The following is a 27797-nucleotide window of genomic DNA, read 5'->3' as shown; positions in this document are numbered from 1 at the left end:
AAACATTAAATTCTCACTTCATTCATTTTTTTAATACTTATAATTAAATAAGTTTCCAATATTCTCTCCTGTTCTATTGTATATATTTGTTCTTTTATGCGACGCTGTTTGTTTTTCTTTTGCTTTCAAGCCGAACACGACTCCACTCTCTGATTGGCCGAGCGGCTTGTCAATCTTTGACGTAGCGGCCAATGGCAGGAGCCGACAGGCGATACAAACTAGCAGCCGCCATGTTGTGTCTCCGGGGGCCTCGAGGGACGTCCGGTAGTAAACAGTAGATGACGGTACCGCCTGTTCGGCAGCTCTCAGGAACGGGACCGCAGCTGGAAGCTATGAGTCGTCCATCTTCAGCCGGAGGTGGGGGACTCGGGGCCGGGAAAGCAGGCGGAGGGAAGCACGGGGGAGCGGCAGGCGCCTCTGTTGCCGCAGCGGCCGCCGGCGTGAGCTCCGTGGCCGGGTCGGGGTCTGCTCCCCCTTCCTCCACCGTGTCCATGCCGGCTACCGGCCTCGTCGGACAATCCTCGGAGCTCACGGCGCTATTCGAGTGCCCGGTATGCTTCGACTACGTCCTGCCGCCTATCCTGCAGTGCCAGGCGGGTCACCTGGTCTGTAACCAGTGTCGTCAGAAGCTGAGCTGCTGCCCGACCTGCCGAGGCCCGCTCACCCCGAGCATCCGGAACCTGGCCATGGAGAAGGTGGCCTCCACACTGCCGTTCCCCTGCAAGGTAGACCCACAGACACAAACCGGCCCAGCTGATACTCACACACTACATCACAACTCTCTTCACTTCAGTTTGTGCACAACTTCCTCCACGCACACCTGTCACGTGACGTCATCAGAGCCAAACTAGAATTTCGATTGATTTTCCAAGAAAACGTCTGACACACAGTCAACGGAGTTAAAGGTCAAAGGTTACTCCAGAAAATTGGGATTTATTTATTTATTTTTTCCGTGCTGAGTTCACTGCCTGTAGTAATAATCGGACGTTGAAGCATCACTGCTTAGTTCACTGCGTGCAATCAGTGAAGGAAAGTCATGTCACAGAGTTCATTATGTAATATAGAAAGAGTATTAGGACGACATTAAGAAAAAATATGATTGATCAATTTGAGAATAAAACCAAAATCTCAAGAAAAAAGTCAAATTAGTTATTTTGTAGAGGATTTGTTTGCTTTGAAACATCTTCCTATCATATCTTGTGATAACATCCATCCTCTTTGTTGCAGGTGTAATCATCGATATCCTGGCATTTGTTCATTGCCATTTCATTTTGTACAAATTTGGCCAACGCTTCCACGATTGTGTGTTTGTTCTTTTGTTTGATTGGTCTTTCCTTTCTTTTCAGTGTCCTTATGCCTCCCACTGCACTGTGTTCATGTCCTAAAGGAACTAAAACACATTTTAAAGTACACATTCGCAATATCATTTGGTTTTATTCTCAAAAATATCAATGATTTTTATTTTCTTTATGTGGCCCTAATACTCTGTCAGAGTAATGCAACCAGGAAAGTCCAGAGTCTGTGTTTAGTTCAGTAACTGTAATAAACATAGTTCAGCCAGCAGTGATGAGTCCACTGATTAATCAGGACTCGTCACTCTGCTGATTGTTTCCTCTGTTTGTCTAAAACCTGCAGATAAAAATGGATGACTGGTGTTTTAATCTCCTGCATACCAAAGTGACTGTAGAGTGAGAATCGTGACCAGGTTTTAAATAACATGTCCAACAAGTGTGCAGTTGTCCACATACCTTTGGCCTCGCAGCGTGTCGACTGATTGGAGCGGCGGCTCTGGTTCCATTACACGCACATTAAAGTTGAATTGTGTGTCGGCGGCTGAAAACTGAGTCCTGACTCTGACCCTGAGGAGGAAGAGGAGGTCTGATATGGACACAGTTTCCAACCTGCATAGTACAGAAAGACTTGATACAAACTGAAAGTAGATGTTTCACAGCTCGCTCAGCTCAGCAGGCTGGTTACAGGACAGACTGCCCTCTGGTGGTGTTTTCATGCAGTGCACGTGACCTCAACAGAATATGTCCCCAAGAGTTTAGGGGAGAAAACATTAAATTCAGCTTAATTTGAGTTTATTGAAGCTGTAAGTGAAGATCATGCATAAAATTTGGCTGGTCGACGAGCGTTTCGTCATCATTTAGATTTCAACCCACGAGAATCTCCTCACCACTCGTACACGTCCTGCTGCCCTGTAATCATGTTGTGTCGTTATACCTCCTGCAGACAGCAGGCTCATGCTCATTTGTTTCACTGTTGCTGTTAAAATATGTTTTTTGTTTCTGTTGTGATGATCTTCCTCGTCTAATGCTTCTTGGTAAGTGTCTGCAGGCTGGTGTAGATGTCAGCCATACAAATCATTTGGTCACAGATGTTTTGGGTTTTTTCAGGGGAGGTTTGTGTTTTGAAAAGCCCGAAAATTCTACGTAGGACCCAATATTTACTGAGCTGTTCTCTACAGTAGGAGGAAGAACTGCAGCCTTGATGAGGTAGAGAGGACATGAAACTCTACATATAATGGCTGATTTACACCACTAAGTCCTGCTCTCACACCTGACATATATTACACTGTCTGTGAAGCCAGATTTAAGAAATAAGTGCTTAAAGTTTTAAAAAGATGTTTGGTGCCATCTTCTGTCCGTACAGAATGTGACGTCATGTGGTTGGTTGGCTGGTTGTGGCTAACAGACTAACATTAGTTTATGTTAGCTAAGTCGTGACAGTGATGCTATTGGCTTTCTGAATAGCAGCATGAGGTGTAAACATCCTGTAGTCTGGGTACAGAGCTGCCAATAATGCGCTCTGCAGTCAGACTGTGGCAGTTTCCATACCAGACTGTGATGCCGCTGGTTAGGATGCTCTCCATGGTGCCTCTGTGGAAGGTGTTAAGGATGGGTTTGGGGAGGCAAAACCTTCCTTAGTCGTCTCAGGAAGTGCAGTCGCTGCTGAGCTCTTTTTGTCACCGATTTGGTGTTGCTGGTCCTCTGTGATGCAAACACTGAAGAATCTGGTGCTCTTCACTCTCTACTGCGACACCAGCAATGCTGAGCTGGAGATGGACAGACTTGGTCTTCCTAAAGTCAACATTGAGACATAGATTATTGTCCTTGCACCAAAGTGCCGTTGCACATCCTCTCTGTATGCAGCATCATCATCGTCCCTGATGAGTCCCACCACTGGGGTGTCATCTGGAGACTTGATCATTTGGATTGTGTTGGAGCTGGAGGTGCAGTCGTGGGTCAGCAGCGTGATTAGTGGGCTCAGCACACATCCCTGGGGGGTGGAGGGCGTCTATGCTCAGTGTGATGGTGTTGGATCTTATATTTCCAACCTGTACTGTCTATCAGTGAGAATGTCCAGGATCCATTTGCAGGTGGAGGTGTTGAGTCCGAGCAGGTCCAGCTTGCTGATCAGCTGTTGGGGGATGATGGTGTTGAATGCTGAGCTGAAATCAGTGAACAGCATTCTTATGTGGGCGTTGCGTTGATCCAGGTGTGATAGAGCTAGGCAGAGTGCCAATGAGATCGCATCACCCATTGATCGTGATATGCAAACTGTAGTGGGTCCAGTTTGGGGGGGGAGCTGCTTCTTGATGTAACTCAGGACTAGTTGCTCGAAGCACTTTGTGATGATTGGAGTAAGTGCTTCTGGGCAGTAGTATTTGAGCTCCGAGGCTGTAGCTGTCTTTGGCACAGGTCTGATTGGGGGGGGTTAAAGCACTGTGGCACAACAGCTTGGCTCAGGGACATGTTGATGACGTCTGCTAGGACAGCGGTCCCCAACCCCCGGGCCTTCGACCGGTACCGGTCCGTGGGTCGTTTGGTACCGGGCCACGAGAGTTGAGGCTCAGGTGTGAAATGTCTGGTTTTCAGGGTTTTTATCGTTTTTATCGTTTACTCGGTTTTTCTGGGTCTTTTCACGTGTGTTATGAATAAATCTTCTTTTTTTCAGTACCGGTACTAGTTTCATTTTGTTGTATTTATCCGCAACACCTTAAAGGCCGGTCCGTGAAAATAATGTCGGGCATAAACCGGTCCGTGGTGCAAAAAAGGTTGGAGACCGCTGTCCTAGGACATCGGTCAGCTGGTCAGCACAGGCTCTGAGCACACGTTCGGGTATATTATCTGGTCCAGCAGCTTTGTGTGGGTTGACTTTAGCGAGAGTCCTTTCACTCGGGCCGTGGACAGGGACAGCACTTGGTTGTCTGGCGAGGGGCTGGTTTTCCATGCTGGCTCATTGTTTTGAGTCCCAAACCTGGCATCGAATGTGTTAACTGCGTCTGGTTGAGAGGTGTTTGGATGTCCCGCCACATTCGCTGAGAATCTCCTGACCAGGCAAAGAGATCACTGACTTTCTTTGAGCTTGATGTCCTTGGTTTGCTTGGTTGAAGTCCCCAGTGATAATGAAAAAGCCCTCGGGGTGGAGAGATTGCAGGTCCCTGACGGCCTCGTACAGCTCCCATAGCGCCTCCTTAGCATTAGCGTCAGGAGGAATGTACACTGCCACAATAACGATGATTCTGAACTCCTGCAGCAAATGATAAGGCCTGCACCTCACTGCCATAAATTCAACACACGAGCAGCCCCGCATGCTTTTTCAGATGTGGGATCACTTTAGTGCTGCAGCAACGAGTTAATGTTAAACTGATGTACTGCCCACTTTGCCGTCTGTCTCTCTTTAGCAGTAAGTTGTCTTTACAAATCGGATGTGGCATGCGCTGCGTCAACGCTAACTAGAGCGAAGAACCCAAAATTTGCGCCGCGCTTGTGAGTACACAAGCAGATCGATCAGTCCCAGTATTAACACTGTACACTAACACAGTAGCTTTATTACAAAATACTAAAACACTGGTTTGATGAGTAGGAACTTTATTGTATTTAAGCAACTGCAGAGAGCAGCAAGGATCAACTGTCAAGCTAGTCATGCACATTTCTGCTGATATACTGTGTGCCATGGTTTTCAAATAGGGCTGCCACGATTACGTCGACTATCAAAATCGTCGACGACTGATTTAATAGTCGACGCGTCGTTTGAAGCTTTGTAAGATCCCAAAAGACGCAGGAATAAGTAGCAGGATTTAAGAGTGTAATAACGGACTGTGACAGAAGATGGCAGCACTGCGTGTACAAGGATGCCAGCTGCCATTAAATATATATTTCCCTCATTTTTACTGGTGACTGGTAGGAGGTAAGCTGCTGATTTCTCCAGGAGGTGGTTGTGTGTGAAGAACGTATTTGGCAACATTCAGTCGTTGGACAAACAGGAGGAAGTTCTGTGTAACTCCTTGAAATACAACAAGATAAATACACAATCTAAACTGAGGCATAAACATCAATCTTTACTGTGTGTCTTTGAGGCTTTACGTTTAGTGTGAGCCAGTATATCAGCACTCTGACGTTTGCTCTGCGCTTTGATGCAGAGCTTTTGTGCTGCTGAAAACAAGATGGTGTGATGATGTAGACGTTATTTAATCTTGGCAATAATTTTACCGTCCTACCTGAAACCTGTCAGGTCAGTTTTACTGGCACATGGACATTTTTATAGACTTTTGGAAAAAAGCTTTAATTTTCATGTTTTGAAAGCTTCTACAGTTGATCTGACAGTGGTGCAAGATGAACAAATCTGAGAAGGCTTTGTATTCAGAATGATTACAGATGTCAGGAGTGAATCAGCGCTTTGTAGTGGTTTTCTTTGTGGATGTGAATCCAGCAAACAGCATTTTGCATTGAATTTGTTTTAAAGAGCTGTCAGTGAGGAGGCAGACACCAGGAACAGACTTCAGGCACATCAAGTAATAAAATCAGTCAGGTTTTGCCTGAAGTGTCGTGGATTTTTGCTAGGACCAAGTCTGTTTACATTATACATGCTTCCCTTAGGCAGCATCATTAGAAGACATAGCATACATTTACACTGCTATGCAGATGACACCCAGCTCTATCTGTCCATGAAGCCAGATAACACACACCAATGAGTTAAACTGCAGGAATGTCTTAAAGACATAAAGACCTGGATGGCCGCTAACTTTCTGCTTCTTAATTCAGATCAAACTGAGGTTATTGTACTCGGCCCTGAAAATCTTAGAAATATGGTATCTAAGCAGATTCTTCCTCTGGATGGCATTACCTTGGCCTCCAGTAACGCTGTGAGGAACCTTGGAGTCATTTTTGACCAGGACATGTCCTTCAACGCACATATTAAACAAATATGTAAGACTGCTTTCTTCCATTTGTGCAACATCTCTAAAGTTAGAAATATCCTGTCTCAGAGTGACGCTGAAAAACTAGTTCATGCATTTATTACTTCCAGGCTGGACGACTGTAATTCATGGGGATTCAGTTTTCAGGCCCTTCTTCTGTGGAACCAGCTTCCAGTTTGGATTCAGGAGACAGACACTATCTCTACTTTCTTTGTATTACTGTAAGGGCTTTACCTCACAGTATAAAGCACCTTGAGGAAATTGTTGTTGTATTGGTCACACACTGTCACCAGTGTGTGAATGGGTGGATGACTGCATGTGTAAAGCGCTATACAAATACAGGCCATTTACCCTTTTTACCAATATGTTGCAAAAGAAATAAAATTGAATAGAAATTATTTTATTTCTATATTCACAACAAAACAAAAGAGTGAAGACAGAGGTCCTGTGTTTGGTCTCACACACACACACACACACACACACACACACACACACACACACACACACACACACACACACACACACACACACACTGTGCATGCAGAGCAGTGCTGACAGATGCTTGGAGGAGGAGGATGGCACTCGGTTAAGCGATACTCCCCTTTTATTCTCTCTCTCTCTCTCATGTTTCCCCGCCCCCACTGTGTGTGTGTGCGTGTGTTGTGTGCGCGCACACGCTGCAGTGTCTCAGTGTCGGTTGGAGGACGCACGTTTTTCTGCTGCTCAGACAGTGAGAGGGAGAGCTCCGAGAGACATTCACTAAAAACCAGAAACAGTGATCGAGTGTGTGTCGGTGTTATTCACCGCCGGTCAGTCAGACGGACGCCACACAGCTCACTCAGTGTGTGTGCGTGTGTTTAGGCCCTGCGTGTTTTGTTTTTTCGTCACCACAGAAGAAGAAAACAGCTGCCCGTGTTTTCTTTTCTGCTGCTGCAGCAGGAGAGAGAGAGCGGGCGAGCGAGGTTCAGCTGCATTACGGCTGCGTCTGTTTGATCCGACAGGTTCTGGTACGTTTACCGATCGATTATCGATTGATTTGAGTCATCAGGTTGGTTCGAACCGATGTTGATGTTTTACCGCCTGAACTGGAGACGAATGCTGTTGATCAGAACAACGTATGAAAATGTTTTTGTTTGTCAAAGTAATGATTACCTGATTCATGTTGGTGGTGCAGCTGTGGGTCTGATTAATCTGCCAGTTAATTTCCTCATTAATTAAAATGATAATAAATGTGTACAGTGAAGCAGCAACAATGAGTATTTGATTGTCGATTGTGTTACTGCTTGTTGCTCTTCAAGCCAAAAAAAGCCAATGAAAAATATTTCTATTTCTACTTCCTCCCATGTTAGAGACGTTTCACTGTTTTATGTTGTTTGTACAGCATTTGTGGTTTGACTCGGAGGCTCGGTGTTTTCACAGATTTAAAAAAACAAATTTACAGCAAAAACAGTTGAATTAAGCGTTACACTGAGGTGGCTGTTAGTGTGAATCGGCATATAATAATAAATAAAACATAAATAAAACTAAACTGAATCAATTTCATCTACATTAGATGGAAAACAGCGAGCACGTAAGTCTCTTTTGGCTGCTCCGGTGTTTCTTAAATGGCCCCCACATGTTTTGGTTTGGATCTTCCTCCACTTGATCCGGACTTGGGACCAGCACTCGGAGTACTCTCGTGATCCGGATCTTGTATTTGTGTCCGGGTCTCAAACTGGCGTGCACAGTGAATGTGTTAATCACTGCAGCAAAGAAAACGCTTCATTCAAAAATGCTGTAAAATCACTGAGTGTCTTTGGGCAGTTTAAACCCAGACGATGAAACGTGAAAATAATTGGCAGATTAATTAACAATTAGAATAAACATTCACACTGAACCACAGGGTGGCGCTGCTTAAACAAATTGGGGGGTAGCTGACGTGTGACGTTGGACAGCAAACATTTTTATTTTAAAATATTTACAAGTTCTTTTATTTAATAATTAAAAATAATATAAAACATTTTATTCTTTCTGCCAACAAAGCTCATGTTCATACCCTCTCAAACTAAACACTAAACCTGTGTTTTGAGTCACAGTGTGCTACGATTTCACCACAAAAACATTAAAAAAGTTATAAATTTAAAAGTGTATGAAGAGTTTTCAGTAAATGAAAACGGTGCCTAACTGACTCTAATATAAAAAGAAAGAGTGTTGGTTTGTTGGTCTCGGTGTTGGTGTTTTGGCTGCTGCCATGTTGGACTGTATTTGGACAACAGGGTGTTACGTTAGCAACTAACGTTAGCTAGCCTGGCTGTAATGGTGCCTCACAGACACAGGATACCTGCTAATTAATGCTCAGATACTGTAGAATTTAAGATAAGAAGAACTTTATTTATCCCGAGGGAAATTCTTTTGTCATACACATGCTCAATGCAGCAGAGGAATAAGATATACAATATGTACAATAGAATACAAGTATACAGTAGGATAGTGCAAAATATAATATCAAATAACTGTAGCAAGTAACAATATAACTATTGTTACTTGCTACCATATCTAGTAGAATTAGCCTCACACGGGCCTGTTATTGGATCATTGCATTAAAAATGCTCAAATAGACTCACACAGCACAGAGATCCAGTCCAAGGATTCTGCAGTTAGCTGAGGTGAAGCCTAGCAGCAGCTAGCACCTGTCTCATCGTCCACCTGTCAGGAAACTTAATGCAGTTAGCAATAAAGACCTAAAGTGTTTCTGCAGCAGGCTCTTTGTATGTGTTTATTTCTATAGTCTATCGAGATCAGCAGCATCGCTATAGCCGGCCTGTCGCTGTGATTTTTGCTAATTTACTGCTGGCAGTGGCTGATGTGTATCTGGCCTTATATTCACAGACCATGTCATTTCTTTTTGTTCTTTGATAAATCACAACAAAAACAGCCATCATCACTGAAAATCACTCAGATTTTTATTTTAAATAGCAATATGGCTCTATAAACTCACATGGTGCGTGCAGTGAAGGCTAACGCTGCTCAGGCGCCGGTTTCCACACAGATTCCTCACAGTGAGAACAAAACCATGGAAGCAGCCTCTCAAACCAAAGGATGCTTAAGCACACTTTACAGTCACAGGTGAGGGTTTGAGTCTGAACATGAGATTTGTGGACAATTAGAAAAATATTTGTATTAAAAAAAATGTCCCCATTATTTAATCCAACTAACATGAGGTTGTTTCATTTATCAACGTTGTTGATAATTAATGTGTGTTCTTTGTTTCATACTTTGAAATCTTTTACTGAGAAGAATAAGCAAGATGTTTGAACCCATCAGCTTGGTTTTATTTCATGGTCCTTTGAAGTTGATCATGAAATAGAAGAGGTCTTTTTTTTTTTTTTTTTTTCTAAACGCACCATTCTGTTAGAAAATGTACTGATTAATAGCTTTACTATGGTTTTGGATACTTGGTGTGACTATAAAGGTGCTCCTGTACTGTAAGCATGTATTCAAACCAAACTCATTGTGTTTGTTTTCAAGACTCTTGCAGTAAATCTGAGAGCTCACACTAAAGCAGACTGAGGCCAATCGTCTGACTTGGTGAGTTAAACAGAAACCAAACATGGTCAGACGCTCGTCCGGTCTCTGTCCTCCTGTGAACTTCTGATCACTCTGCTATATGATCTCCACGTGGCTCTGCAGTCTGTCTGAACAGCTGCTGCTTGTTTTGTCTGGTTCAGTATGGTGAGCCCAAAGGGACAAAAGACTTGAGAAATCAAAGTTAAATTTAGAGTTGGAGCCTCTGAGTTTCCAGGACAAATTTCAAAGAAAGGAATTGCACACATGGAGCATGTGCAGAAAAACTTTAACTAAAGTTTTGATTCTGACTTGTAGTGTTTAAAAGAGTGAGAGACTTTTATGCTGGTGAGCTGTCGGCTTCAGCAGGAGTCAGCTTTCGTCATTGTCCATAGTGATGAGTTCAAATGTCTTGTTTTGTCCACCCAACAGAACCAGAAAATACTCACTTGTCTTTCACAGAAGACCAAAGAAACCTGGAAATATGAGCTGAAAAGATCAAAAACAGTTACTAGAGTCGACTAATCAGTAAAATTGTTGCAGCTCTAGCCTGTGCCGATGCTGTGCCCAGCCTCCTGCCTACCTCTGCTCAGAGAGTTGGCTCACTGGCGCTGCCTTCTGGGCTGGCATCACCGCCATGGGGTTGGTTCAGCTAGTGCTGCAGGGCTGACTGCTAACACCGTACAGCAGCAGCAGCATGGGTCAGAGGTCAGGGACAGAGCCCGTCGACCTGTCGGACGCACCAAACCCCTGCCGGGCAGTCAGGTGAGTCCTGAATGATGCTGGCGAGCTTTAACGTACGGCTGCGTCAAGACAGATTTTCAGTTTATTTTAATTTTAAAACACATCATCACATTTTGTTTATGGATGCCCAGACATAATTCAATTCAATTTTATTTATACAGCGCCAAATCACAACAGCGGTCGCCTCAAGGCGCTTCATATCGTACAGTAGATCGCACAATAATAGATACAGAGAAAAACTCAACAATCATATGAGCCCCTATGAGCAGCACTTTGGCGACAGTGGGAAGGAAAAACTCCCTTTAAACAGGAAGAAACCTCCGACATAACCAGGCTCAGGGAGGGGCGTGGCCATCTGCTGTGATTGGTTGGGGTGAGAGAAGGAAGACAGGATAAAGACATGCTGTGGAAGAGAGACAGAGATTAATAACAGATATGATTCAATGCAGAGAGGTCTGTTAATACATAGTGAGTGAGAAAGGTGACTGGAAAAGAAAAACTCAATGCATCATGGGAATCCCCGGCAGCCTACATCTATTGCAGCATAACTAAGGGAGGATTCAGGGTCACCTGGTCCGGCCCTAACTATATGCTTTAGCAAAAAGGAAAGTTTGAAGCCTAATCTTGAAAGTAGAGATAGTGTCTGTCTCCTGAATCCAAACTGGAAGCTGGTTCCACAGAAGACGGGCCTGAAAACTGAAGGCTCTGCCTCCCATTCTACTTTTAAATACTCTAGGAACAACAAGTAGGCCTGCAGAGCGAGAGCGAAGTGCTCTAATAGGGTGATATGGTACTACAAGGTCATTAAGATAAGATGGGGCCTGATTATTTAAGACCTTGTATGTGAGGAGCAGGATTTTGAATTCTGGATTTAACAGGAAGCCAAAACAGGAGAAATCTGCTCTCTCTTTCTAGTCCCTGTCAGGACTCTTGCTGCAGCATTTTGGATCAGCTGAAGGCTTTTCAGGGAGTTTTTAGGACTTCCTGATAATAATGAATTACAGTCGTCCAGCCTGGAAGTAATAAATGCATGAACTAGTTTTTCAGCGTCACTCTGAGACAGGATATTTCTAATTTTAGAGATGTTGCACAAATGGAAGAAAGCAGTCTTACATATTTGTTTAATATGTGCGTTGAAGGACATGTCCTGGTCAAAAATGACTCCAAGGTTCCTCACAGTGTTACTGGAGGCCAAGGTAATGCCATCCAGAGTACGAATCTGGTTAGATACCATATTTCTAAGCTTTTCAGGGCCGAGTACAATAACCTCAGTTTTATCTGAATTAAGAAGCAGAAAGTTAGCGGCCATCCAGGTCTTTATGTCTTTAAGACATTCCTGCAGTTTAACTCATTGGTGTGTGTTATCTGGCTTCATGGACAGATAGAGCTGGGTGTCATCTGCATAGCAGTGTAAATGTATGCTATGTCTTCTAATGATACTGCCTAAGGGAAGCATGTATAATGTAAACAGAATTGGTCCTAGCACTGAACCCTGTGGAACTCCATAACATAATGTAACATGTGTCATGTTTTAAAGAGCACAAAAACTTTACACTTCCTTGAAACGTTTGTTGAGTCTTGTTATGAATCAAATGCACCTCACGTAGTTCAGTTTGAGGCAAGATGGCTGAAAGAGAAGCTCGATCTACAAGTTGCAGTGATGCGTGTCCATGTGTCTTTCACGTCGTAAACATCTGACTATACTAGAGACAAAATCTGAACAATGTCCTCTGAGCGAGCGTTTGTTACACTAAACAAAGTAGGGAATGAACCAACACTGAGCTTATGGACTGTCGTGTACACCAGAGCTTTTTAAAAGCTTACTGTAAAGTTGTGCTGCACGTGAAGCCGGATTGCAACAGTTCTCGCCGGTATCGCTGAGCTGCGTCTGCACGAATTTCCTCGCTCGGTGGTTGGATCCTGTGGTGTTGGTCGTCCTTTTTGTTGCAGTCTTGCGTCTTTCCGCCTTGAACTGTGAGGTCCAGTTCATGTGTTGCTTCACTGATCATGGTCGCAGAGTATAAGCGGGAAATACCAGCTGCAATGCAAAGGGTGAAGCTGGTGTTCATCCAAAGGACTGGGGCCTCGCTGCAACATCAGTTGAATATGTCTTTGGCAATTAACGCATCTGCAGAGGTGCACCTTTTCATGTCAGAGCTAATACCATACCAGTCGCATCGTTTTTTCCTCACAAGGTCTTGAAAAGACCACGAGCATCATCTGATTCTGCAGCGTACTGGCGGTTACATCGGCCTACAGACCAACTGCTTCATTCGACTAAATCTAAACCGCAAGTGAACTAAAGAAACACTTCTTTCAACCAGAGGCAGGAAGACTGTCTGAAAGTATCTGATAAGGCAATGGAGGTTAGTTGATGTGCTTTAGCTTACTGCAAAGTTGCGGCTGTGAGAAGTGTCGGTAGAGCAAAGGTGCTATGGCGTATGTCTTAGTCTAATAATAAGGTGAAAGGGTCTCTTCTTGACTGCAGGTGTGCTGTGGGTTTACAATGTTTGAGCATGACTGCTTTAGGAGGCTTTATCAATGTCTTAGGATGTGGCTGCATCTCTCATAGAGATAATCACTGAGGTATACACATTTTCATAACTTCTAAGATATGTGCAGAGTTTGATAAGCTTGTCAGGCTCCTTGAAGAGATGACTAAAAATAAAAAAGAATAAAGGGGTCTAAAAATAGGCTTTGTTGAAATGGAGAGACAAAAGCCACCTTTGTGAGGCGAATGACAAATCCAGAGTTGGTTAAGCGAACCAGAGTCCCAGCTCGTATTCAGATGCCGTTCACTGTGCACATATGTGTCTGTAATCACAAGCAGCATCCTCAGGCAGGTGGTGAACAGCCGGCAGGAATACCAAAACCATTATCCTGAACCACAGCGCCCTTCATCGTCTCACCAATCCCAACAGAACAGATTCATCAGATCTGCGCCGGCTGAAGCAGCAGCACAGCCAGGAAAGCACTCAGCTGAGCCCAGCACGATCAATACCAATCAGGCTGAAAGGATCAGAGAGGCTGAGCGAGACGTGCTGCTAAACGAGTTGGGGGTAAAGAAACCTCCCTCCTCTGCAGTCGGGTTTTTATTAGGAACAAATGGGTCCAGTAAGTTTGACTGAGATCGATGATGAAATGAGGTTAATGGATGTGAAGATTTAGCTACCCTAAAAACCAGCCTTGATGGTCGAGGGTGGAGTTTGATACCTCGGCTGCACAGAGCTGGTTTTCTCTTTTATGGCTGACTCATAATCAAAACATGACTCAGCAAATAAAAAAAAAATACTTTAAGACCTCAAAGATGAAATTCATCGAACATAATGAGACACTTATATTTACAGTGCAGCTTTTCACTGCAGCTACCTGAGCACATGTTGGCTTTAAAGGAAATGTGCTGGTTTGAATCACATCTATTTATCTGCTTCACACACAAGTTGTCTGTGGTGTTCCACGGGGTTTGTGCTTCGACCAACAGGTTTTTCATCATCCATGCTTCCTCTGTGAGAAAACCCTGCATACATTTGGTTTGCCCGTAACTCTCAGTACTGTCATGCTTTTAAATTCAACAGTTTACTCTACAGTTTTGGTTTTCCTGTACATGACAGATGTTGATTCATCAGATTCACAGCAGACTAATGCAGAGATGTTCAGCCTGTGTTGGTCAGGACTGCGAGGTGTTTCCTGACAGCAGGTTGTGCCGTCGGAGTCCTGATGAGACGCTGCACAGGTTTTGTTCTAAATCCTCTGCTAAAACAATCTGGATAAGAGGATTCCTGCCTGCTGTGTGTTTGGCACAAAGTGACAAAATGTTCTGACCTGTTCTAAATCGAGTCCTGAAAATTGATCATGGAAATCAGGTCGTTCTTTTTAGTTCTGCTTAGGGCTGCTCAATTAATCGAATTTTAATCACGATTACGATCTGGGCTTTCAACGATCATTAAAAATGACTGAGCCGATTATTAGCCCCTCCCTCGTGGTTTACTCTCGCGCTGCTCCGTGTGGCAAATCGAGCGCACCTCTCTGCATTTCGAACACGTGTCACAACAATTAAGAGCAGCGGTCTCCAACCTTTTTTGCGCCACGGACCGGTTTATGCCCAGCAATATTTTCACAGACCGGCCTTTAAGGTGTCGCGGATAAATACAACAAAATAAAACTAGTACCGGTACCAAAAAAAAAGAAGATTTATTCATAACACACGTGAAAAGACCCAGGAAAACCGAGTAAACGATAAAAACGATAACAAAATAACACTGAAAACCGATAAAAACCCTGAAAACTATACATTTCACACTTGAGCCTCAACTCTCTCATACCAAACGACTCTCGGACCGGTACCGGTCCGAGGCCCGGGGGTTGGGGACCGCTGATTAAGAGGACCCGAGGGAGTTCGGAAAGCTAAGCAGAAGTTATTTGGAGAGGAGAGTGACTGCTGTTGGTTGAAAAGAGAGGTAAAAAAAACTTCAGTGGTGTGGAAACATTATGGGCTCGCACAGTCAGAACTCATTTTTCATTTATTTTTTATATTGCAAACATTTGCACTGTTATCAGTATTTGCACACTATTTTATATTATTTTTTGACAATCTTTAAAGTCATTATCCAACACATTGTTATTGTTAAATAAATATCGTCAAATAATCGAGATCTCAATTTCAGTGAAAATAAACGTGATTATCATTTTTGCCATAATCGAGCAGCCCTAGTTCTGCTGATATCTGCGTTTTGGCTTCAGAAGGTGGTGGACATGTTTTCTGGGTTTTGGACAACAGATGAATATTCATATTACAATTTTTATTTTATTTTTTATAGGTTGTAGTTAATAAATCACAATTTCAACTAAGTAATCATTCCAAATAAATAATCTAAACCCAGGACAAATGAAGAACAACTCATGTAAGTTTATAAATTAGCTTACAAGTTAATAATTCAGAGAGCTGCGCTTGTTACATCTGAACCAGCAGTTTGCTTTAATGAATAGAAGTCGGTTAATGTGGCCTTTGTGTCTGCTGCCCTTTCCAGGAAGCCGCTGCTGTGTTTTGACCCGCAGATCGTAAATATTTAATCACTGAGTAAAGCTCCTGCTGAGCAGCGATCGAGGACTTCGCCTGCAGTGGCTCCATGCCTGCTACATTATTCTGATCATTAATGCTGTCGAGGCTATTTTGTGTCCCTTGGTTATCGATTGTCTCTAGAGTTGAACTGTCTCTTTGGTGGGGTTGCATTGAGATGACATCCATACACCCAAACTCTCAAGTTACTAAAAGCTCTATGAACAAATGGGATGCTGTAATAGTGTTACCCACAGGAAGTGGCTAGTCGGCATATTCTTCGCCAACTGGTCAACCCATCATAGCATATTTAAGTTTATCACTGGTTAATTTATCATCTGCTCTCAGTTTAGATCCAGGTAACCTGGATACCCCAGAAACATCCATAGGAGGCTTCAGTATAACCTTCAGTTGGGGGGAAAATTCAAACTACGTTACGCAGATTGTCTCTCAGAAATGGGAGTCTGAAGGAAGCTAACGAGCCAGATCTGGTTGAATTTGTCTGAAAAGTCTCATTTCATTGAGAGCTTTTGTTTAAAGCCTGGACTTAGTTGAGAAACTGAGTGAAACTGTCAGTTTGCTGGTTAGTCATCGGTTACTGGAAAGAGGAGCTCTAGTCCTCACAGGCTTGAACTGGACTCCTGGTCATGAGTCTGATGCTGTCTCCTGACCTCGCAGCAGGTTGTGCTGCCTGTTGTAGTAGACAAGTGTTTCACCAGATCTGTGTTAACACAAACAGGAAGTGGTTCGTGTTATACATTAGTGAATAAATGGATGATCATCCTGTTTTCTCCTCCTGCAGATGTGTAGGTGTGCTCCTTATCCATCCTGACAGCCAGACCCTCTCCAGCAGTCGCCTTCCAGACGTTAATCTACTTATCGTGCTGCCGACTGAGATAACGCTCAGTCTTTGACAGCAGTTCTTCAGGCTTAGCCAAAACCGGTTATATCCTATTTTATTAACAGAGCGTGTTTGAGGTTTGTTTATTGTGTTTAGGCAGCAGAGTGATGCTTTACAGCTTAAATGATTACTACACTGGCCAGAATGCCTCAATAATGAGCTTCAACAAAGGCAGATCTGCTGTCAGACATTTTATCCTCACTGTATTATAAGCACACATTAGCAGAAATCACAGCGTCTTGTTTGGCGTGAGAATGTTTCGTTGGGTGGAGACTGTAGCGGCTGAAGCTCAGGAGGCTAAATATGTTCCACTTTATCACCAAAGAGTTCTCTGAGCGTCCTGAGGGTAACGACCTGCTCCCCATCCTTCAAGAACAGCAAAGCTTCAGAAGCTTTTTTTCTTTTGCATTTACACCAGTTGCATTGAATCAGTGGGAATGCTGGTGTTTGGCGTGTCACTGACACTGAGGACAACATGATCAGAGCTGTGAGTTTGGTCCGTTTCATTTTCTCAGCTCTCTCAGCCACAGCAGACCTGCTCCACTCGAGGACCAGAGATCCAAAACAAGCTTGAAACTCCCCACGCCAAACTCAACCCACCTCATTCCCAATGTAGCAAAGCGTGAACGTGAAGCTGTTAATTCACCGGTTGCTCTGCATTCCTCCTTGACCTCCAGCTCTGAGCTGTGCGTGACTCATAACTTAACAAGAGTTTTAACGACTGTTAGAAAAATTAGCTAATTTCTAAATCGACTGTCAGGCAGAGCCAGGACTCGCTGGAGGAGGCTTCCCTGCTTGGACCGCTGCCCCGGTGACCTGGCCCCAGATAAGCGGGAAAAAAAGGATGGATGGAACTCCAACACTAAATATCAGTTACTCCTAAACTTGAATTGTACTTCTGCGTCGGGTTTATGGCTTACACCATAACCAGAACCCCAGTTTAACCCTAACCTAAAACCTTTTACATAACCTGATGTGCATCTGACTACACATTAGGCCGACACATACCACGGCAACTTGGATGGCGTGAAACGTTGCTGTGTGGGAGTTAAAAGGGTTTTGTGGTTAATGCGTGAGTTGGATTTAGATTTGCTGCAGGAGTCTAAATGAAGTCTAGAGACTGAGGAAGGAACTAAAAACTAGAGATGGCACGATACCACTTTTTTATGTCCGATACGATATCATAAATTTGGATATCTGCCGATACCGATATGAATCCGATATAGTGTTTTTTAATCAACAAAACAGTTTTTTAAAATATCTTGCTGCAATTTGCAAGTCTGCAAGTTCATACTCAAGTTTAAAACAACAACTACACTAAAGCTATTCTGTTATACCTGTATGCAAAAAAAATATTTCATAGTTCAGCAATACTGATCAATCTAATAAACTTAAACCTACACCATCCTCCCTATTCTGGTATTTTAAAGAGTACTTAGCGTAAATATTAAGCAACCTAACTAATAGGGTTCCAACTCCCAGCAACAACAAAAATAAATAAATAAAACATAGGGAACCACCCCTCACGCTCCACCTCATGATGCTTAATCGACGTAATCAACCTTAATTTGATGCAGTGTGAAAAAAAATGCACAGAAATCAATTATTTTTCAAGAAATATTAAATAGATTCAACATCTTTCTTCAACAAAATTGCAGACTGCACAGATGGTACCTTCCCAAAGGAAAAAGTGCTATAGCTTACTAGGGTATATATATTAGACTTAATAGTCACTATATACAGTAATTGACTTCTATTCATTTTACATCAAATTAAAACTTTGGGTGTCAGATAATTATTTATTAAAAGCTAGACATTTTAAATGAGAATAAGAAAGAAAAGTATGTCTTTGTGCCCCCTTTTCCCTGTTAATGCCCTATCGGCCCCCCTGGCTAAACTTTGCTAGATCCGCCCCTGCACAGTTACCAGCCGTCAGCTACGTAGAAAAAGATCCTCGAGTAGAAAGTAATATTAAATAAATTCTAACAACAGCTTATCAAGCTTAAACGTGCTGCTGTTGTTCAGCCACTGGTTTCCTCTTTCTGGTGCAAAGTGGGCCAAAAACAAACCAGAGAGACAGACTCCCGACAGAAAAGCCGATCAGCTGATCGTTAAGCAGTTTCATGATTGAAGTAGCAGCAAGAAGAGGCAGTCGCTCCATATATCGTTTGTTAAGCTTAACGCAGGAATGCTTTACAAACATTCAGAGATGGACTTACACACTTGCTTTACTTCTCTCGGGATAACTTTGTCGGAGATGAAATGCCGGGTTGCTAGCGAAGCTCCACATGCTATCCAGACCACCGACAGGTCCTGCATGCCACAGCCGCTCTATCACGTGATGCATACTGCTCCGACGTGCTAACGTTCTGAGGTGAGTTACGGCGTGTTGCAAGTTTTGTGAGGTGCTTTGATGATATTTAATGGATCGATTACATTTTTTATTTCTCTCCGATATCCGATCCAGTAATTTAGGTCAGTATCGGACCGATACCGATACGTAATATCAGATCGGTCCATCTCTACTAAAAACTAGAGACGGACCGATCCGATATCACGTATCGGTCCGATACTGACCTAAATTACTGGATCGATATCGGAGAGAAATAAAAAATGTAATCCGATCCATTAAATATCATCAAAGCACCTCACAAAACTTGTGACATGGCGTAACTCGGCTCATAACCGTAGCACGTCGGAGCAGTGTGGTCACGTGATAGAGCGGCTGTGGCGTGCGAGACCTGGTTGAGCATTCGGAGCGTCGCTACCAAACCAGCATTTCATCTCCGAGGAAGTGATCCCAGAGAAGTAAAGCAAGTGTGTAAGTTCATCTCTGAGTGTTTGTAAAGCATTCCTGCGTTAAGCTTAACAAGCGATATATGGAGCGACTGCCTCTCTCTCTGCTGCTGCTACTTCAATCATGAAACTGCTTAACGATCAGCTGATCGGCTTTTCTGTCTCGAGTCTTGTTTGCTTTTGGCCCACTTTGCACCAGAAAGAGGAAACCAGCGGCTGAACAACAGCTGCACGTTTAAGCTTGATCAGCTGTTGTTAGAATTTATTTATTATTACTTTCTACTCGAGGATCTTTTTCTACGTAGCTGACGCTGGTAACTGTGCAGGGGCGGATCTAGCAAAGTTTAGCCAGGGGGGCCGATACGGCATGAACAGGGAAAGGGGGGCACAAAGACATACTTTTCTTTCTTATTCTGTCATGTCGAGCTTTTAATAAATAATTATCTGAATCTTACACCCAAAGTTTTTTTTTTTTTTACATACAGGTATAACAGAATAGCTTTAATGTTTTGTTTTTTAAAACTTGAGTATGAACTTATACAAAATGCAGCAAGATATTAAAAACACACTATATCAGATTCATATCGGTATCGGACATGAAAAAGTGGTATCGTGCCATCTCTGCTAAAAACCAAAGTCCCTGAAAAACAGACCAGTTCTTGCTTGTGTGAACATATTCATTCATGATGGACACAGAAAAATTGCCCAGCTGATGGGAAGAGGAGGAGCAGAACATAAAGTTCAAGAAAAACTTTGTGTTTGGTGTGAACGTACTGATGGTTCTTAAGTCCTAGAGAAACACTCAGTCATACTTTACTTTGTACTTTTGTGTTGAGTCTACGGAGTATCCTGGTGGCGATCGTGGCTCAAGAGTTGGGAGTTCGCCTTGTAATCGGAAGGTTGCCGGTTCGAGCCCCGGCTTGGACAGTCTCGGTCGTTGTGTCCTTGGGCAAGACACTTCACCCGTTGCATACTGGTGGTGGTCAGAGGGCCCGGTGGCGCCAGTGTCCGGCAGCCTCGCCTCTGTCAGTGCGCCCCAGGGTGGCTGTGGCTACAATGTAGCTGCCATCACCAGTGTGTGACTGTGTGTGTGAATGGGTGGATGACTGGATGTGTAAAGCGCTATATAAATACAGGCCATTTACCATATCCTGAAACCCTTACGCAGAGCTTACTCCATAACCTGACTTGCACTCTCAGTACAGCTAATGTCATGTTGGCACAGCCCACAATTACTGTGATTATTTCCTCACATTTCCAGCTGCTTCTGTCACCATTTTTCACCTTGATCGGCAGAATGGATCAGTTTGAACTGACTAATGTATAGTATGAATGTAATGTAAGTGCTACAGTTGAACCTTGTGTAGGCTACACCGATGTAGAAGTTGAGCTTAAGAAGAGTGGACTATCTCCAAGACTTTGAGACCTTTTTCCATAGTTCCTCTAAGTTTGAAGAATCTTAAAATGAGATCATGCTTTAGCTGAACAAAGTGGCCAATGAGACCTGAGAGGTGCTTCCTGAAGTTTAAAAATCTTCGGGGCACATGTCTGCCCCATTCCAGCACCGCGTTAGTAAGACTGGGAAAGATATGACATTGAACATCAGAGACATGGCACAGATGTCCGTTCTGCATCTGGGATCCTGTTTTCTGTTCAAAGCTACTCTCCTGCATATATTTGATGTATAAATAATGGATCCATATCTCGATGATGTGCTGTGACAGCTGGGTGCAGAGCGTGTACTGTGTGGTGTTCCGGTGTCAAACCACCCAATCAGCAGTCATCTTCTGAACACGCCGTTCTTGTCTGGATGTGTCTCCCCTCATGTTTATGGATGCTCTCCCAGCACGCCGAAACCAGGGGGCGATGTTCAAACGGCATCGTTAACGACATCGTCCGCTTCCCCCGAGAGCCTTCCCGTCTCCCTGAGCTCCTCACCGCCTCGCTGTTTTCATACCTCATTTACTGCCTTCCTCATCACTCCCCCCCCTTCATGCCCCGCTATAAGCTCCGTCTGTCTGTAGTCAGTCTGTTGTTGGAGATGAAACGGGATGAGGGAGGGAGAGTCTCACCGCTGTGACCTTCAGCGTTTCAGAAAATGAAGGAGACAGCTGCAGCCATTACAGTAACGCACTCCTGTCTGCATAAAGGCAGCAGCCATCGGCTGTCTTTATATCCCAGCTTCTTAATTCATCCAGAAAATTTAAATTACTCCTCATTTAATGTCCTCTGAGCCGAGGCAACAGTTCAGACATTTATCAGGAGGAAAAATGTGGAAATGGCAAAACATCAGTACAGAAGCATCAATGAACCGTTGAAATGAAAAGTGGTTTGTGTTGGACCTGGACTAACATAACAATGTTTCAGTTTAGTTTTTAAAACGAACCAAACTAACAATGACTAAAAATATTACAACTTTTCTGTGTTTATTCTGTTTTAAGCACACAGCGTAGTTTTAACTGTAGAAAGTATAAATGTTGTTACTTCCTTAAGATGAGTGTTTACGCTGAACCTGGATGGCGAGGGCCGGATCTCAACAAGAAACCGTACGATGGCAGAAAAACTGTACGTTAGCCAGTGAGCATAACCAGTCTTTGACTCTTAATGGACTTTTATTAAGTATGATCTGAGTGAGTCCATGAACTCATCAAAGCGGTAACACCGGTCATGGCCAAGGGTCATTTTCCCCGTCATGTTACAACATTGAAAAGAATGCAAGTTTAAGGCACTTCCACATTAGTTCAAGTAGATTGTCGGTGAGAGAAAAGGGTCAATTTCCTTGATGTAATATTCATGTGAGATGCGACTTTCCTTCAGCAGCTGATGTTTCAGGTCGAGCGTGCCTCTAACTGTGTTGTGTGTCCTCCCTGCAGTATTCGTCAGCCGGCTGCCCGCTGTCTCTTCACCACAGCGAGAAGCCCGATCACGAGGAGGTGTGCGAGTTCAGGCCGTACACCTGCCCGTGCCCAGGAGCCACCTGCAAGTGGCATGGCTCACTGGAGGCCGTCATGCCTCACCTCATGCACGCTCACAAGTCCATCACCACGCTGCAGGTCAAGATCCAAACTTTGATTCTACAGACACACAGTATGGGGTAGAAACACGGGCAAAGTGGGAACCATCTTTGTTTGCAGCCTGTCCTTCTGACTGTTTCTGCACTTTGGGGCTTTAACACAATGCATCCACAATGAATGTCGAGCTGTCATGTCAGCGTTCCAACCGTTAACCAGTGTAAGGCCCTGCATTCAGTATCAGTGGAACCTCTGAATCAAACAAAAGCGCCGTTTGAAGTAACCAGCAGATTTAACTACTCACCAACTGAACATACAGGATGTAGTTGGAACGCAGCTAGGAGAGATTTCAGGACATCCTACACATCAGGTCTACAAGCTGCTGAGACAAACAATGTAAATTATTAAGGAATCCTCAGCAGCGAAACAGAGAAACACGGCACTGTGTAGAAACGGGATCACAAGTGTTCTTAACTGTGTGACGTTCGTGTAAGTGAACGTTTCACCTTTTCTGCTCACGTCTCTGACACCACAGCACTTCTTGGTTCTTCAGCTTGTTTTCCTCATGATTTCAGGTGTGAAGTGTGAAAACGTTGAGTTCTTCCTAATCGGTACTTGTTTCCGTGCTGCAGGGGGAGGACATCGTTTTCCTGGCGACGGACATCAATCTGCCGGGCGCCGTCGACTGGGTGATGATGCAGTCATGTTTCAGCCACCACTTCATGCTGGTGCTGGAGAAGCAGGAGAAGTATGAAGGTCACCAGCAGTTCTTTGCTGTCGTGCTGCTCATCGGTACCCGTAAGCAGGCCGAAAACTTCGCTTATCGCCTGGAGCTAAACGGCAACCGGCGCCGGCTCACCTGGGAGGCCACGCCGCGCTCCATCCACGATGGCGTGGCCGCCGCCATCATGAACAGTGACTGCCTGGTCTTCGACACCTCCATCGCCCATCTGTTCGCTGACAATGGTAACCTGGGGATCAACGTCACCATCTCCATGTGCTGACGGAGCCGAGGGGAGCCTCCTGCCGAGGGAGGAGTTAAGGAGGTGCGGAGTGCACCTGCTGACAGCCTCAGTTGGAGTCGTTCGAGGAGTCGGCTCAAACAGTCAGCAGCAGCCCTTTGACCTCTGTGGTCAGCTAACGATGGACGTGGGGCAGAATGTCCTTTGGTTACCTGTCTGGAAACGAGGGCGTCACCTCGAGCCTCCAACACTCCTCGATGGAGGAACGGTCGGATCTGCTGGTTCGACCGCAGCCAGGACGTCTGGCCTGGTTAGAGATTAAACTCCCGAGGACTCGGTCCTCATTGGTGGAAACAAACACTTCTCTCTGCCGAAGCGGCTCCCTCTTCCTGCGTCGGGTTAATCGGCTTCCTGTCAGGCCGGCGTGTTCACAATATTCTGCTCTGCAGTTCTGGTGCTATCAGACTGAGTTTACGTTCTTCACCAGCAGAGGCCAAATACACCACGACTGTTACGACATTCACAGTTAATGGTTCAGGAAACGCTCTGATAACGTTCACGTCTGATTAGTTGTTTACAGAGAGATTCTGAACATGCAGAGTTCAGCCGTGGCTTCTTTATTGGTTAATGTGCAGATTATTTATTGTTTTGGCTTTTTTGTTGAAAGGAAGTGGAGAATGTAAAGATATTTGCTTTAGTATCACATATAACAAAGAAAGCATCCAGTGATTATAGGACAGAGCGGAAAATGAGTCTAACCTTGTTGCCAACAGACCAAAAATATTCAGGAAATATTATTCAAGGTGAATTTGACTTATTTCAATAATCTCTGTGCACTGAAGGAGTTGGTGAAAACTATCTACATGTCCATAGAGGTGAGGCATGTGAACATGTTTATTTCTGCTGTAACGTTTTAGTATGAAAGAGGATAAATGTCATTTTAAGACTGGAATTTAAAGCAAAATGAGGAATTAGACACTTTTAATCCGAGGAAAATGTTTGTCTGATTCGTTAGTTTTCTTTGTCACGTGTCAGTAAATTAAAAACTGTCATTCTCATTGGCTGTTTCCTCACACTTTTTTAAACCTTTTTGATAAACTCAGTAAAGAAAGGGCCGTGGGTCGGGCTGTCAGCTGTGTTTTTAATATGCACGTATAGAAAATGATCTGCAGGTTAATCCGTCTGTGTTCATAAAAAACAAATACTGTGAAAAAGCTCCACAGACCTGGAGTCAGCTGGTGGAAGAAGGCTGCCAGCAGTTCAGGTAAAGCAGAGTAATGTGAACACCAACATTCTGACTGAGAGGTTGCCGGTTCAGATCCCTGCAGCTGCAGATGGTGACTGATGGCGGGTCTCTGACTGGAGGTCGGCCTTTGACCTGAGCTGTGCTCAGTTAATCCTCAGACTTTCTTTAATCTCTGATAAAAGCAGTAAAATGGAGGAATAATCCTCCCGTCCCTCCTCCTGCAGTCCGTTTAGCCGCCAGCGCCTTACTTTTCTACCGCTAACCACCTCCTCCCATTCACCCGCTTTCTAAAGGGGCCTTGGTGCTGATGTGCTGCTTCTGGGAAACAGAAAAACGCAACGATGTGTTCAGAAGAACGGAGAGCTGCTCGTCTGCTCAACGCCACAGAGACACGACCGACACAAACTCGTGTATTTATGTGGAAATGTGGGTTTTAAAAACTAAATTCCTTCTCGTGAAACCGTCATAGCAACTGACCAGAAAGATACCTCTGACCACAGACATGTCTGTAACTGAACCGCAAAGCCCTCCGAGCTCAGCGGCGTTTCCTCTGTGTTCATGAAGATGAAGAAAAGTCCAAAATAAGCCGATTTCTTCCCATCATTCATCCAAGTGTCTCATCCAGCTCTGGATTTTCTTTAGAGGGTAGCTTTGTATGATTCAGAGTTGCGTCTTATTCTGATTGGCTGACTTCTGCTTTTGAGCTGTAGTCATTAGATTTCTGTGCTTGTAGAAAAACACACCCGGCTCCTTCGTACCTGCTCGATGATTATCGTGTTTCTGTGGTGTGTTATGCTTGACTGGTGGGTCGTGAACAGAAAACTGCAAATTTGAGCTTATTTGTCATAAAACTTGTCACATCCCACATTTCCAGAGTGGGCAGGAAAAAGGCTTATTCTAATATGACTGCTGTATGTGCACACAGTAGAAACACAGAGCAAACACTGCTGTCTCTTTGTCTCCAGGTGTGGTTACCTCGACACGAGTGTCCCGGTTTCAGGGTCCCGTTTTTCCGTTTGCGGATCATTTTGTGATTTTTCAAAGTTCAAAGTTCAAAGTGCTCGCTGCAGTTTGATGTGAATCTTTGATCACAAACAATGAGAGCAGGAAACATTCTCCCAGTGTTGGAGTGACGAAGAAACCTTTTTACTCTTCGGATGAAAGCACGTTTACTTCCACATAGCAAAGAAGTTTTATGGCACCATAAGAAAAATGCTGACACACACACACACACACACACACACACAGTGCAAAAGTCTTGAGCCTCCATCATGTGTTCATATTTGAATGAGGGTTTTCCAGCCTCTGAATGCCAACAAAGAATCAGACTCAGTTTTAACAGCCTTGGAAATGAAGCATGAGGACGCACAGGGAGGTCCACAACCCGGGACGCTCGTGTCCACAGACACACTCAACAATAATCACTTTCACGCCGACTTTCCATGAAATATTTTGAGATATTGTAAATGAAGCTAAAGGGACAGTCTATTTTCTAAAGATTTATTCCTCCCACTCTTTGTTTTCACACGTATTTGTGCTGCTGTTTGAGATTTCCAGAGTACGTTTTCTACGCTCACGGTGATGTTTCTGTTGTAAAGCTCAGTTTGTGATGTTTCTGTAATAAACAGGTTTGTTTACGCTGACCTTCATGTTGCTATTCCTCCTTCCATTAATAAACTGAACTTCTCCTCATCGTTTGGAGTACACCAAAATATTTTAACATTTCAGTTCGAAACCATCAGTAAAAAAATGAGCATCAAATTTTTTACCATATTTGGAAAAGAGGGTGGTGTACGTATTAAACTGGCTTCACTTTGAACTTAGGCTGATGCTGTGTACTTTCAGCTAGAGACACGATTTAGTCTTTAAGAAAATACCAGGACACTAAATATTAAAGTTGTTTTCATCTTTTTCACATTTTTTGCTGCTTTTGCTCAAAGTTTAGGCTTTTTTTTGTTTTATTTTTTTAATTTTTTTTTAGGTACCTGCTAAGTGCCAGAAAGACACTGTAGTTTGAGGACGTTCCCTCAGGAGCAGGTTCAAGTTCTCTCTGAATCCATCCTGTGACCATATTTATGACACAGTAACAGAAAAAGAAACTTTTGTGCAAAAACTCGCAGTTCAAAAACTATTTTGATAAAAGATACAATCTTGAATTTGGAAGGACTGGGTCACAATCCAAATTTCACAAATTTATTTGCTCCAGAGTGACAGGAAGTGGAGATGTTGTCATGGCAACAATTCTGAGGACTGAAGCTCAACTGACAGCTGAGCTTATTAGAATCTGACGGAGTCTTCAACAGGCACCTTAACTCAGTTTAGCTTACAGCAGCAGTTTCTTCAAGGTGCTTTGTATTGTAAGGTGAGGAGTCTACAATAATAAGGAGAAAACCCCCAAAATCAGACGACCCTGATATTAGCAAACACTTGGCAACAGTGGGAAAGAAAAACTCCCTTTTAACAGGAATCTCCAGCAGAACCAGGCTCAGGGAGGGGCGGGGCCATCTGCTGGGGGCGAGGGGAGGACGACAGGACAAACAGCCAGAGATTAATAAAAAGTTTAAGTCATGTTATCATCCATCCTTCCAAGTACGGATGGATGATTCAATGCAGAGAGATCTATTAACACAGTGAGCGAGAAAGGTGACTGGAAAGGAAAAACTCAGTGCATCATGGGAATCCCCGACAGCCTACGTCTATTGCAGCATAACTAAGGGAGGATTCAGGGTCACCTGGTCCAGCCCTAACTATATGCTTTAGCAAAAAGGAAAGTTTGAAGCCTAATCTTGAAAGTAGAGACAGTGTCTGTCTCCTGAATCCAAACTGGAAGCTGGTTCCACAGAAGAGGGGCCTGAAAACTGAATCCCCATGAATTACAGTCGTCCAGCCTGGAAGTAATAAATGCATGAACTAGTTTTTCAGCGTCACTCTGAGACAGGATATTTCTAACTTTAGAGATGTTGCACAAATGGAAGAACGCAGTCTTACATATTTGTTTAATATGTGCATTGAAGGACATGTCCTGGTCAAAAATGACTCCAAGGTTCCTCACAGCGTTACTGGAGGCCAAGGTAATGCCATCCAGAGTAAGAATCTGGTTAGATACCATATTTCTAAGCTTTTCAGGGCCGAGTACAATAACCTCAGTTTGATCTGAATTAAGAAGCAGAAAGTTAGCGGCCATCCAGGTCTTTATGTCTTTAAGACATTCCTGCAGTTTAACTCATTGGTGTGTGTTATCTGGCTTCATGGACAGAAGAGCTGGGTGTCATCTGCATAGCAGTGTAAATGTATGCTATGTCTTCTAATGATGCTGCCTAAGGGAAGCATGTA

At 43.8% G+C, this 27797-nt stretch overlaps 1 protein-coding gene across 1 annotated transcript; it reads left to right on the top strand.

Moving 5' to 3' along the window:
- The first annotated feature begins 54 nt into the window (after nt 1–54).
- Nucleotides 55–26108, top strand: siah2l (seven in absentia homolog 2 (Drosophila)-like). Its single transcript, XM_026181294.1, has 3 exons — nt 55–725; nt 22119–22298; nt 22889–26108. The coding sequence occupies exons 1-3, from the start codon at nt 279–281 to the stop codon at nt 23258–23260; spliced, it is 999 nt and encodes a 332-aa protein (XP_026037079.1). The 5' UTR covers nt 55–278; the 3' UTR covers nt 23261–26108.
- Nucleotides 26109–27797: the final 1689 nt, after the last annotated feature.

The sequence above is a fragment of the Astatotilapia calliptera genome, chromosome 10, assembly GCF_900246225.1.
Source record: "Astatotilapia calliptera chromosome 10, fAstCal1.2, whole genome shotgun sequence".
NCBI classification, from domain to species: Eukaryota; Metazoa; Chordata; class Actinopteri; order Cichliformes; family Cichlidae; genus Astatotilapia; species Astatotilapia calliptera.
Note: the sequence above shows the minus strand (reverse complement) of the source record. Positions and strands in the feature narration are given on the sequence as shown.

Bases quoted from the DNA above. Each gene is read 5' to 3' on its own strand.
- siah2l (XM_026181294.1), top strand. From the start codon at position 279: ATGACGGTACCGCCTGTTCGGCAGCTCTCAGGAACGGGACCGCAGCTG. The intron at 726-22,118 runs GTAGACCCACAG...TCCTCCCTGCAG, and splicing joins CACTGCCGTTCCCCTGCAAG to TATTCGTCAGCCGGCTGCCC. The intron at 22,299-22,888 runs GTCAAGATCCAA...TCCGTGCTGCAG, and splicing joins AGTCCATCACCACGCTGCAG to GGGGAGGACATCGTTTTCCT.